The 13769-nt window shown below is 32.4% G+C and overlaps 1 protein-coding gene across 1 annotated transcript; it reads left to right on the plus strand.

The window, feature by feature from the left end:
* Positions 1 to 685: 685 nt before the first annotated feature.
* On the plus strand, positions 686 to 12631 carry LOC139486693 (uncharacterized). The gene is made up of 8 exons (XM_071271614.1): positions 686 to 832; positions 2003 to 2165; positions 3155 to 3255; positions 4180 to 4299; positions 5906 to 6085; positions 7981 to 8096; positions 8982 to 9102; positions 12030 to 12631. Exons 1-8 carry the CDS (start codon positions 781 to 783, stop codon positions 12629 to 12631), a joined length of 1455 nt encoding a protein of 484 aa, XP_071127715.1. The 5' UTR covers positions 686 to 780.
* Positions 12632 to 13769: the final 1138 nt, after the last annotated feature.

A 13769-nucleotide genomic window follows, 5' to 3' on the forward strand; every position in this document is an offset into this window, starting at 1 on the left:
CTTTTATAGTTTAATCTATTTGGTGTAGATTTGGCTTATTGTTGGAGGCTTGACTTACGGTGACCTGTAGCTATATAGCCTTAAGTCGTTGTTAAACAATGTGCACGTTGTTAATCATAACACATCTATTTGTTTTAAAATATACTTTCATCATTAAAAGATGCATTAATGAAGGAATAATTAATTGTCATTTCAAAAGTATTGTCAAAGAGAGAATATTTCTACTTTATCAATTGATCAGTTGTGGGTATTTAAAATATTTGGCGGCTTTTCGTACGTCAGTGACCTTATTAGGACAAAATATTATAATTTAAAATACAACAGAAGAATAATACGATTTAAATTTTACACTTACTTAAGTTTGCTAAATTGAAATTATGCAGATTAATCCTAATTAAGCAGATTTAATGTAAACCTACTGCTTTATGTTTAAACTCTTCGATATCACAAGATATACATAAACTACAGGGAGGGAAGAATAGGGGAGGAAAAACGAAAGATGTTATATTATTCACGATTGTGTTGGATGTCGTAATAAAGTAATGTAATACACAAACAAAAAATAAGTTTTCCTGAAGATATATGAGCGAAGAGAGGGGTGAATATTGACATCTATATAAATACTTAGCAGTTGAATCCTATTACTGGCCTATTCTGAAGTATGGCACTGTTGTAATGGAGAATGAAAACATGGAGACACAAAAAAAATTGTGAAAATTTACTTTTTAATTAAATTAATTCGAAAAAGTTTATTTTATAGTGCCATAATGACTTAGAAAAATGAGGATTCTTGGATATTTGTTAACTTGGTTTGTGTTTTTCTTGTCTTACGGTAAGTTAGAAAAAAAGTATATTGAAGTTCGTCAAGTATCATGGACAATTTTAAAAAAAACGTATCTTCTGATTTCGCATAGTCGTAATGAACCGATATAAGTTTTGACTGCAATGTCCAAACATGGCTCGTCGTGAACAGTCAGAAATACACAACACATGAGTGTTAGTTATGGTTAATTGTCCTCTTTTGTCTAGACAGTTCCACATATAACGGGGAAAACCAACGATCTAATCTATATTGAAAAAACGAGAAACGAGAAACACTTATGAACCACATCAACAAACGACAACTACTGAACATGAGCTTCCTGGCTGAGGACAGGTGCACCAACAATTGCAGTGGGTTTAAACGTTTTAATAGGTACCAAACCTTCACCGTTATCTGATACAATAGTGTAACATCACAACATAAAAATACATATTATAAAATATCAATTGACGCTTCGTCTAATGTTAAATATAAAAAAAATTGCACTCATATCTGACACAATGGATATCGCTGCCCAGAAATGCGTTTCACTACAAAAATACTAAAAACAAAAATTATCGTAATTCTTACACAATTCAGCATAAAAAATTTAAGATAACCAGTAACAACACGCTTTCAAATTTAGAAAGTAATTTGTAAACATAAAAGTTGACATTTTGACATGTTGTATACTAGTATGCATATGTACGAAAATACAGATAACCTAAATCACCTACATGGACAGCAAACACCCACCCACCTGCAACCAACTCCTCCAAGAAAGACAACATACCGCCAGATTAAGAAGTTTTAATAAAAGCAAATGTGTTCCAGTACCTAAACAGGTATAAAATTTGATAGTGTATGCAATACATCTACTAAAAGAGTATTGCAAAATATGTCCACTTCAATGATGTACATTCCAAACAACTTTCGAAAAAGTGATGTTCCAGTTACATTGAATGATGTACTATCCAAACAACTTCCTTGAAAAATGAGGTGTTCTTTGATTTTTAGTTACAGGTAGTGAATTTCGCTGGTTTCAGAACCTGGTTTCAAATTGTTTTGTTTTTGATACAGATAAAAAGTGAAAACTCCATCAATTTTGAAAGGAACCGGTTTCAGATTGCAAATGATTGCATTATTGTAAGGGTGAAGGATTTTCGATTCTATCATCATTATAATGTTATTATATTGTAGTTGCTGGATGTACAATCCCGACAGCGTTGATTGGAACATGGACCAGTAGTAACTCTGGCACTATAGAACTCAACTCCACCCATCTCATCAATTATTCTATATACAATAAAGGCGGACAGACCTTCGAGTGTTTTGACCATACCGGAAGTTACTACTCGTTCAAGTAAGTTTATTTTAAACAGCTATTGGATGTTAACTTTGGACATTGAAATGCGTTATAATTTGCTGTTTTACTCTTCTTAATTCCTATTATTTCATAGCGGTTTATTTTTCTTCTTACGAAAACCTTTAAAGAGAATAGGCGAATATAAAACGGTTAAAGAGGTATCAATTTATGATATTAAACTCAAAGTGGTAGTTTAAGGACCATTCAGGTACCTCTCAGAAGATTATATGGACCAATGATCTTTTGTTAGGTCTATATAGTTTTGTGAGATGACTGAACGGTTCATAAACGGAAATATGGCCAAAAACCAAATAGTAATTATTTGTTATGTTGCACAAAACTGTGAAAGTGTTTAACAAAACAGATTGATTTCAATTTTATCGGAAATATATGAAATTGTACATACAAAGCAGCCCAATAAAAACGTTCTAAGTACTAAAATGCAATTGTTCTATTCAGGATTTCAAGAAGAGCATTCAAACTCATAAGCCGAAATATACCAAAGGGGCCTTCAAACTAATAAGTCAAAATATACCAAAGGGGCCTTCAAACTCATAATTCAAAATATACCAAAGGGGCCTTCAAACTCATAATTCAAAATATACCAAAGGGGCCTTCAAACTCATAAGTCAAAATATACCAAAGGGGCCTTCAAACTAATAAGCCAAAAATGAACTTACAACGCCATAGAAAAAAACTTAAAGGACACAAACAGTAACTCAAATAACGGAATACAAAATATAACATTGAAAACTGAATACTGTGCAACACGAACCCCACAAAAATGGATGTGATCTCAGGTCCTCCGGAAAAGTAAGTAAATACTGCACCACTTGCAACATCCGTCGTGTTACTTTTGTAAGTACAATCCCGATGACAACAAAAATCAAGAATTACAGGAGATACATTAATGTAATATCCTTTAGCTAGTTTGATTATATAAGAACACATTTTTCTATCATTTTTCTTTTAAATTTATCTTACAGAACTGAGAGTATTCCTTTGTTCAATGCAATTGCAGTTGCTTCGTTATGTATCGAGTTTACGGCAGTCAAAACGGGAATGTATAAATATGTCATCAAAACAAGTAAGTTACATTTAAGAATTGAATGCTTCTTTTTGTAACTTCATTGGGTTGTACAGCGTTGACCGAAGTACATTTTGTATGAAGCGCATTCTAAAAATGTGCGCACGGTCAACGCTTTTACAACCATATGATGTGCACTTTATTGTGGGACCTCGTGTGATCATGAATGTAAAGTTTTATTGAGTAATGCAATTGCTCAAAGAATAACATGTGATGTGCAGTTAGCCAATCAGAATAACGTATTATAGTGAAACATACATCTAATGTAATTATTTAAAAATGCATGTACCAAGTCAGGAATATGACAGTTATTGTCAATTCGTTTGATGTGTTTTATCATTTGATTTTGCCATTTGATTAGGGACTTGAATTTTCCTCGCAGTTCAGTATTTTTGAGATTTTACTTTTTACAATGTAAACATCTATCATCAAGACAAGTTACAGTGTATAAATATGTCATAAGGTCAAGTAAATTACAATGTATAGGGGCATCAAAGCAAATAAGTAACATTCCACTAAAAGTCTAAAATACATACAATGCTTACCTTAGTTGAAACTGGGGAAACAAATATCAATAAAAAATTATTCGTCGTTTGATTACCATGGTCTGAAAGTTAATAACATAAAACAATGTAGAGTGTATCCAATTCTCTAATGATTGATTGATGCTGTACCAGGTTGTATAGAAACCGTTCCCTCCTAGTCTCATCTATCGGAATCTATATTTCCAAGAGTATCCCATACAGTAACGTTATGATCATAAAAATATTTCTGCAATTCCAAAGAAGCTTTATACAGAATTTTAGAACATCAAAATATTCAAAAGAATTGTACCATGTTTTTTTTTCAATTCGTATTAAAAAAAAATGCATGTAGAAGAAAATAACAGTTGAATTAAACATTGTTTATTTCATTTCTTCAAAGGTCAGCTGTCACAGGCAGATGATGAACGATTTATGTATACCTCTAGCTCGACATCGCTGACTTCATCCCTTGTATGTGATGACACGTCAAACACGGATTATCAATTATTGTTAGATCCAAGTAAGTATTTAAGTATGATAACTTGTTCGATTAAAAGATAAAAAAAATAGAAATGACAATAATAGCGAAGAATGTGTACCGATGCTTAATGGTTCATCTTCTTGTAACATGCATTAAAGATTGCATATGTTGGCGTTAATATTGATTCACTTATAGGGTCTTTGCATCGGAACTAAATACATTTATTCAAAAACCAGTTGTTGGCATGACACGGGTTATGTTCTTCTCATATATGTTATGATGGTATGATACTAAACCCCTAACGGGAAGGATTGTGCCTGATTTTCATATGATGAAATCATAATCTTTCAGTCAGGTTAATTGAAGTCTGGAGCTGGCATGTCAGTTAACTGCTAGTAGTCTGTTGTTATTTATGTATTATTGTCATTTTGTTTATTTTCTTTGGTTACATCTTCTGACATCAGACTCGGACTTCTCTTGAACTGAATTTTAATGTGCGTATTGTTATGCGTTTACTTTTCTACATTGGCTAGAGGTATAGGGGGAGGGTTGAGATCTCACAAACATGTTTAACTCCGCCGCATTTTTGCGCCTGTCCCAAGTCAGGAGCCTCTGGCATTTGTTAGTCTTGTATTATTTTAATTTTAGTTTCTTGTGTACAATTTGGAAATTAGTATGGCGTTCATTATCACTGAACTAGTTTATATTGGTTTAGGGGCCAGCTGAAGGACGCCTCCGGGTGCGGGAATTTCTCGCTACATTGAAGACCTGTTGGTGACCTTCTGTTGTTGTTTTTTTTTCTATGGTCGGGTTGTTGTCTCTTTGTCACATTCCCCATTTCCATTCTCAATTTTATTCACCGATTTTTTTTTAATTGTTTAAGGTTCTTATCGAATCCTGTTGTCTTTTGGGATAGCTGTCTTATTGGCAATCATACCTCATCTCCTTATCTTTATATTGAATTAACTGTTCAGTCTGTTGCTGTGGATGCCTGGAATTTGTTTTCTTTTTTAAGGATCATCAACTATCAAATTTTATATAGCAAGACGTCGGTGTAGACATATCAACATGATTGATTGATCGATTGATTGATTGATTGATTGATTGATTGGTTGATTGATTGATTGATTGATTGATTGATTGATTGATTGATTGAAAACTTAGATAAAACTAAAGTTGTTCCTTTCAGGATCCCTTCTGTAAAACAAAATAAAAGTAGATATTTTTTGTTATATCTAGTCTTTTTCTGTTATTTCCTTATAAGTTTATTGATTGTTAAAAGTAAAGCACAGTCTTTTACAAAATTAGTTGATACTCTGCTCTTGCAAGTCATAAGCTATTGTGTCTCACCTTGGAACACTAGTTATTTTTCTTGTATGTCATTGAAAATAAATCATGCATTTCGTTTCTTTATTTTTTTAAATAAAATTGTCTTGCCTTTTTCAGATGTTACTATGGCCAAATCCTTTATATGACATTGATGCATGTACTTAATTCGTGCTTTACGTCAATAATAATTTTACAAAAATAAAGAAAACGTTAGGACTCCAGCATGCTCGCTGTGGTCCTTTGATAATAACCATGTACCAATTAAAATTCAATAAGAATACAGTAAAAAGTGTATAACGATTTGTTTATGTTTCAGGTATTGATGCAGCAAATTTCGCTGAACAATGTCCAGATGCATTTCTCGGAATATTTGGGTATGTTTCTAATATAACAGCTGAAGCTGAGTGTAACGGAACCGGAAGTCTTAATGTGTGCGATACAACTACCAAGATGTCCTTCAATTATACAGCATGTTCTACAGTTCAAGCATATTCCAGTAAGTAAAGTTTCCTATGATAACTTGAGTATTCATTGATTGGAATAATGCTTGCTCGTCACAGGGTTGAAAATATATAGATTTTGGGGTCAAAAGGTCAAAAGTCAGGTCACTGCTACTAAAGAAAATATTTTAGGAATTGGTTTCCGCATGGAAACTGGATTGTTTCTTGTGTAATTGAAATGAAACTTCTTATAAAAAAAATAGAGGGAAGAAAAGAAATAAAATTGAGAATGGAAATGGGGAATGTGTCAAAGAGACAACAACCCGACCATAGACAAAACAACAGCAGGAGGTCAACAGGTCTTCAATGTAGCGAGAAATTCCCGCAACCGAAGGCGTCCCTCAGCTGCCCCTAAACAAATATATACTAGTAGCATACTAAATTTGGGTTCAATAGGTAAATGGTCAAGGTCCCTTACACTTATTTAAAATGAAAATAATGGTAAAACGTTTTGCGGATGGTGGCTTGATATTACCTTGCTTGATTGGTATCAAAGGTATTAAGTTGGACGGTCTTTTGGTTCAAGGTTCAACAGGTATAAGATAAATGTCTCTGTTATAAGACATATCTTTTTTCTTTAAATGGTATACCATAATGAATCATAACACATATACAGATGAACAGTTAAATAAAAGCAATAAAAGTACATGTTTGTTTTTCCTTGCAGACATACTAGTAGTCCAAATAATTATGACGTCTGGCAAGGCTATTTTTTTCGAAAGGCGTACAAGAAAAAAATAAAAATAGCCTTGCTAGATTATTCCTACTAAATATTTTAACAATCTTGGTAAAAACGTTCTTGTCTTTAACATGAATTTAGATAATATTAAATCAATAGATGGACTTGGAAAAATACCCGATTTTTATTTACAAGTAATTTCAAGTTGGGTTAAAACAGGAGGAGGTTTATAAATATTTTCTAATATATAAAGCCAATCGGCATCAACATTTGGACAATATATTTAAGATTAGAATACGTACCACATATGTCATTTGTGTACGATTTTATATTTGAAATTTTAAAGGAAAATAAGTTAAAAATCTTCAGATGGAAACTGCTTCAGTGTATTATTCCTACAAAGCAACTACTATTAAAGTGGAAAATATCTGAGAACGATAAATGCAATTTTTGTAAAACAAAAGAAGATTATTTGCATTTCTTTATTACATGTTCATTTTTGAAAGATTTTTGGGAGAAAGTACATTATCTTCTAGCAAAAATTAATTTTCAAAACAAGATATTAGCAAAACATATAGTATTTGGATACAAAATATCAAATCAAGGGTATAACGGTTTTAATTATTTCTTGACAATACTAGGTTTTTGTATTTACAAGTCGTACTATGTATCCGAGCAAAAACTGAAATTTTTAGATGTGTATGCTATGTTTATAAAGGAGCTACGAAGGTTTATGAATGAGAACAAAACAGTATCTCAAAATGTATTTTTCATAAAGTTAAAAAGATTGATTTAATTGATGGAAAAAAGATAATGTTTATATTTTATTATATTCTGTGTATTTTCTTGGATACTCAGAAAGTATTTCACAGGGATACTTTATTGAAGCTTGGACAATGAAGTAAAAAAGAAAATAGCCTTGCTAGACGTCATAATTATATGAACTAACATACTAGTACTAGTAATTAATGTTTGAACCCCTTAAATACATTGTTTTCCCTCAATAAATTTGCAGCTTGCGGGGACTGTTTTAAAATTATGTTTTAACTTATTTGATTTGTATCTTCTTTCTTGCAAAATAATATTTATAACTACAAGTCATTTATAACTACAAGTCATTTATAACTACAAGTCATTTCATAAATTATAGTTTTGTTAAAAAAAAACCAAGAGTTTTGTTGTGAACTGTACACTTATTTCATTATGATTTAGGTGGTGGCGAGTTGTACTGTATCTCATCAACGACTTCCGGTACTCATACCCAAGTAACGTTGTATAATTTGGATTCAACGACTGATGAATCTACGAATTACAGGATTGTGTGCTATGTATGTTATTTAGTTTTTCAGATTATCTACTATAATCTCCAATAAAATGTTTTAATTGCCAGTTAGCAGTGGCGGATCCAGAAATTTTCATAAGTGGGGGCCCATTGCCTGCCCGTAATAGGGGGTCCGCTCTAGTCATGCTTAATTGATTCCCTATATAATCAACCAAATTTTTCTCAGAAAAGGGGGGTCCGGGCCCCCTGAAAAACCCTCTAAATCCGCCTCTGCTTAGTAAATCATAACCAATCATTCAACCCAACCAACCAATTAATCAACCAAAGATTTCTCTTTGAAATTAAGTAAAACACAACCAATTATTTTATAAAAAAAAAAAGGAAGGACATTCCCTTGTCATTTATTAAGCAACAACCAACCAATCAATCAACCAACAATTTCCCTTGAAATTAAGTAAGATACAACCAATCAATTAATACAACAAAGTTTAAAAATGAAAAAACAGAGCTATTGTAACTCTACTTGATACACAAATTACTTAAATGCTTCCACAAAACTTTATTGCCCCCTTTTCCAATTCATTTATCTGTTTCCGAGTTGTTATACTGTACATGGTCCGGGTAACGTATACATGGTCCAGATTAAGTACCCTTCACACAAGCATTTTTTTTATTCTAGATATTCCTGTTCCTATAGTAAGCATATAGTGAACTCTTCACATATTTGTTTACATGGTTGATATAGATTTTATGTATGTACTTTCTTAGTAATAGTACAAAAGACGATTGTCTGCTCTTTGGTCGGGTTGTTGTCCCTTTGACATATTCTCCATTTCTATTCTCAATTTCATATAAATATTTATATCATGTATGCACTTTCTTACCAAGTAATAGTACAAAAGACGGTTAAAATATACAATTGTTTGTTTAGGTTGTTGAATCTTCGACTGATGGTAACGTGTATGCTTCACAATATCCTCAGTCTTGTTCCACTGGACAAACACCAACCTCTGTATCAAGTCCTGGGGGATTAGTGGTACTGACAGCTAGTTGTAAGTATCTTATAAAGGCAACACTAGTATACCGCTGTTCGAAATTCATCAATTGATTGAGAGAAAAAAATCCGGGTTACAACGGACAACATCATACATCTAAACTTAACATTCAAATCATTGTTGTTAAAATCAAAAACTAAACGAAGATTGAAAATGTTATGCTGTTAATCTTTTAAAGGACTATGGATAATTTTACTGTTCATTGGTTAAATTTGCATAGAATGCACTATTAGCTTCTGAATCGTCAGTGACATCTCCTTCATAGAAACACATAGGGTTAGTTACCATATGGGGTTAGTAAGGAGTTACTTCCCTTTCAAAACAAAAAAGATGGCACAACCCTTTATAAAAAGAACACGGTGTTGAGGAAAAATTTGAAAGGATTAAGACGAAGAAATTGATGATATAAGGTGGAAATAAATTCATAAGACACAATTTTAAAAGCTAACAAGTTGTTAGTATTGAAAAAGTTATTTCCCTTTCAAAACAAAACAAAAAATCTGGAAGGTTCCAACAGACAAAGAAATTGTTACATGTAATGAACATTTGACATAAATTCATAAAACAAATTGAACGCTAAAAAGTTGTTATTTTGGGCATTTGTTTTCTGTGTAGACAAATGGAAGTAAGGTTCTTAAACATGTTAAAACTTACTTTAAAATCACTTTGATAGGTCGATTGTCTAAAAACCACTTGTGAAAACAGTCGGTAAGATAAATTCCGTATGGGGTGAGAACGAAACTCAAATCGATATATATGGGGTCAGTACATTCCATATGGGGATTCGAGCTTCGCTCTCACGCCATATGAAATTAATTGACCCCATATATATCGATTTGAGTATCGTTCCCAACCCATATGGAATGTGTTGACCCCATATATACCGTGTTAGGTCTCTTATATATATGGAGTCAGTAAATTCACTGACCCCATATGATAAGATAAGATAATTTCATTAACCAATCATGGTGCCGAAAATTTGAGCTTTACAATCAAATAAATAACAAAATAAGCACAGAAAATGATAAGAATGATTAAAGTACATTTAATCTATAAAAAAACAAACATGAATACACGACATATATCGTAGTAGGTCACTAACACACCATATAACTAATAATATACTTTCGATATATTCTTATACGTAATGGACTAACTAACGTGGATTGATTGATTAATTGGAAGTGTTCATTGCCACTTTCATCACTATTCGCTGTATCGTGACAGTCAGTTTTTGTTGAGTAGTCAGTTAAATAAAGACAACAGTAGTATACCGTTGTTCAAACGATACAAATATTAGAAAATATATTTCCTTGTTTTAAAATGGCATCTTTTCTCTTTTCTTGTAGCTACCTGTGGTACGTATATTTTTGTGTGTGTCTTTAGCTTATTATAGCTCTTCGTTTTATAAGAACTATTATCCATGTAATATTTGTCTTTAGTCGAGTATTTGTCGAGACCATTTCAGACTATACTAAGATTATCAAGTACTGAATCAGACTTACTAAGTATAGTCGAGACCAAAGTCAAGTACAGTTAAGTACAGTTCAATACTGTCGAGATTGTGTCGAGTCGAATCAAGTAAAATCTGAGGTTGAGCACAAAATATGGTCTATTCAGACTGTACATTTTGTAGTGAGACTGCTCTTGACGAACGTTTATTAACACAGTAATACTTGTGAAGTTTTCTTTGATTTGCATTCTGTAAGGTCCATTTATTGTGGTTTATTTCTCATATAAGAACACACACTGATTAGGTTAAATGTATGTTTACTCTTAGATCTCATTGGTTCAACATTCTGCAAAACTGTTACCCGACTTTGTTTAAATCATCAAAATAAATATACATTAGAAAAATGTGTAATAAATGTAACAAAACATACAAAGCTGGAGTTATGCTCACGGTTTCACAGAAATGAAGAAACGACACAATTACAATGCACTATTTAACTCTTGTGTTGGTGATGTGGTCACTGTCATTTAATTCATTTCTAGATAACTTTTATCATTAGCACAATTTTAGAAAAGCAATTCTATGAGTGTCTATATTTGAATTGAAATTATACCATGCTTCATTGTAAGTTTTCAGAAAATAATAATTTATCTGCACTAGGTCTCTCACTAGGACACTCACTACCATGGATAAGAAAAAAATATATGACGGATGTATGCAACAGCTACTAGTCTATATTATGAATATAAAATGTGGATATGACAGTTATTAATGTCGCTGTGTGGTTTTGGGATAGTTTTGTCGCTAGCTATCAAACCACACATCTTTCTTTTGTAAATTTTGTAAATGGAGATGTATTCTGACATAATAAATAGATTGAAAATTTCCTTGATATATATATAAAAAACTAAATCAGCATTACCTCTGTAAAACAAGGGGTACTCATTTATATTCCTTGTTTATGTGTGTCTTGGTCTTTCAACGCAATTTAGTTCAGATATTTTCATTTTCTAGCATTTGGTCTCTTGTGGATATTTGTCTCGTTGACAGTGATTTACCGTGAATTTAAGTGAATATTATAAGATTTGTTTGAAAATGGCTCATCAGGAAATTGCCCCATCCTCTTTTATAAAAGGGTGAAGACATCTTGCCTTGTTTCTTCGGGTCTTGGTATTTCAAAACAATTTCAATTAAATGAATGAGATTAATTTACATCGTTGTCAATACAAAGTTATTCTATGCTAGGTTTATCTATATATAAAATCAAGTTTAATCCACCATTTTCTAAATAAGCAAGTGCCTGTACCAAAAAATGAATATGTTTGATGTGTTTGAGCTTTTGATTTTGCCATTTTCTTAGGAACTTTCCGTTTAGAATACGCAGAGTTCGGTATTTTTGTTCTTTTTACTTTTTTGTATGTGCTAAGTTTGCATTTTGCATCTGTTTATATGCTATATTGTAATATTTTAGTGCCTCCAGAGTCGTCCGGTTTGACCGCTGGCGCCAGCGCAGGGATAGCCGTTGGCGTACTATTAATATTTTTAATCCTGTTGCTGCTTATTGGGTTCTGCATATATAAGAAGACCAGGAAAGTAGACCCAGGTCCAATACCACCTGATCAGGGTGTGGCACCAGCTGAAACAAAGATGCCGACTGAAGACAAATCAAGGCCAGATATGATGAGAAATATTAGACCTTTCAACCATTCAAACATGCGCAGAAACGATGATATGGATATTGAGGATATTGAAGATAGGGATAAGGTTCCAAGACTGGAGAGAGATCTAACCCAACATTCTACACTCCGACAACAGATTATAACACCGAGTGTGGTGAATCCAATGGTCCGTGAATGGAGTGATATGGGTTATTCTGATGACTTGACATTAATTGATTCGGAGAATATGCGTGATCAGTTAGATCCACCATCACCTATACCGGAAGGATTAACACCAGTCGATGGATATGGTCCAGTGTACGGATATTGGAATACTATAGACGAAAGGCATGCTCCCGAAAAGAAGAAAAAGAAAAAGAAAAAAGTAAAAAAGAAGAATAAGAAAAATGATTAGTGAGAAGTGATTATTGAAGTACAATTTGGACGTGAGATATAATATTAATTGATACTTGTGAGAGAGAGATGCAATTATAGATAAGTGCTTATGATATCAGCATATGCACAATATAGTATTTCTTTACGTTTTTGTATACAACATTATGCAATGTTGGTCTTTTATGAATTTATATTGTTCTTCCGATTTTGGAAAGTGATTGTTTAAATACATGTTTATTATTTATTTGTTTTTTTATTGTGTTAGATGTTAGATTATTGTACAATTGAATATTCTTTGACGTTCGTAGAATGTGTTATTATCATATTACTGTTTACTAGAAATGTAAAAGTTTAACATGCGACACGAGCTAACTTGGTGTGATTTACGTTTTCATTTACTTTATAACAATTATTCATGATCAGCCACTTATTTCTGTCACCATACTTTTCAGCTATACACAGCTAATCAACATTCAGTATTCTTTGTTACAATTTTCTTTCGGCTGTAGTTCTGGGAAGATATGTTTTATTTATGTCAATCAGTATAAATCGAAATTGTGATTTTGCTAGACAAATTGGATGTTAGGGAGCAGCCAGAATACATAACATGAAAATGAACAATAAAAATGTAGGTCTTACAGTGGGTAATCTGTGCTTGTATGGAATTCAAGCATTTTTCACATTGCTTTCTAAACGGATTAAGTTTGTTTATTTTGAAACAAAATGCTTATTCGATCTAAACATTTGTTTATACTTGCGCTGTACTTATTAATTAAAGATACTATAAGTTTTTCCCGAAAAGGCAACAAAACCACAAAAACTATTTTTTGTAAAACCCCGAACGACTAGATATTTATAAACTATTTGGATGACACACATAAACTGTATCTAATATTGTTTGTTTTCTATGTGCTTTGTACTGTGTGATTTCCTGCTGATATTATTACAGAAACAGACGACACTGGGTTGACAGTAGCGGCAACTATTGGAATAGTATTCGTTGCCTTGTTTTTATTCTTACTATTAGTTTTCATATGTGGTTTTATTGCACACAAGAAATCTAAGAAGGAAGAACCATTATTAAAAGACTCCGAATCCGAAACGGAACTGCAGATAGAAAACCCTCCTGGAAATCGTCCTAGATCGATGAAAAGTAC

The sequence above is a fragment of the Mytilus edulis genome, chromosome 8, assembly GCF_963676685.1.
Source record: "Mytilus edulis chromosome 8, xbMytEdul2.2, whole genome shotgun sequence".
Lineage (NCBI taxonomy): Eukaryota > Metazoa > Mollusca > Bivalvia > Mytilida > Mytilidae > Mytilus > Mytilus edulis.

Excerpts from the sequence above, each read along its gene's own strand:
- LOC139486693 (XM_071271614.1), top strand. The coding sequence starts at position 781 with ATGAGGATTCTTGGATATTTGTTAACTTGGTTTGTGTTTTTCTTGTCT. Across the intron at positions 2,166-3,154 it reads GGAAGTTACTACTCGTTCAA|AACTGAGAGTATTCCTTTGT; the intron begins GTAAGTTTATTT and ends TTTATCTTACAG. Across the intron at positions 9,103-12,029 it reads AGTGGTACTGACAGCTAGTT|TGCCTCCAGAGTCGTCCGGT; the intron begins GTAAGTATCTTA and ends GTAATATTTTAG.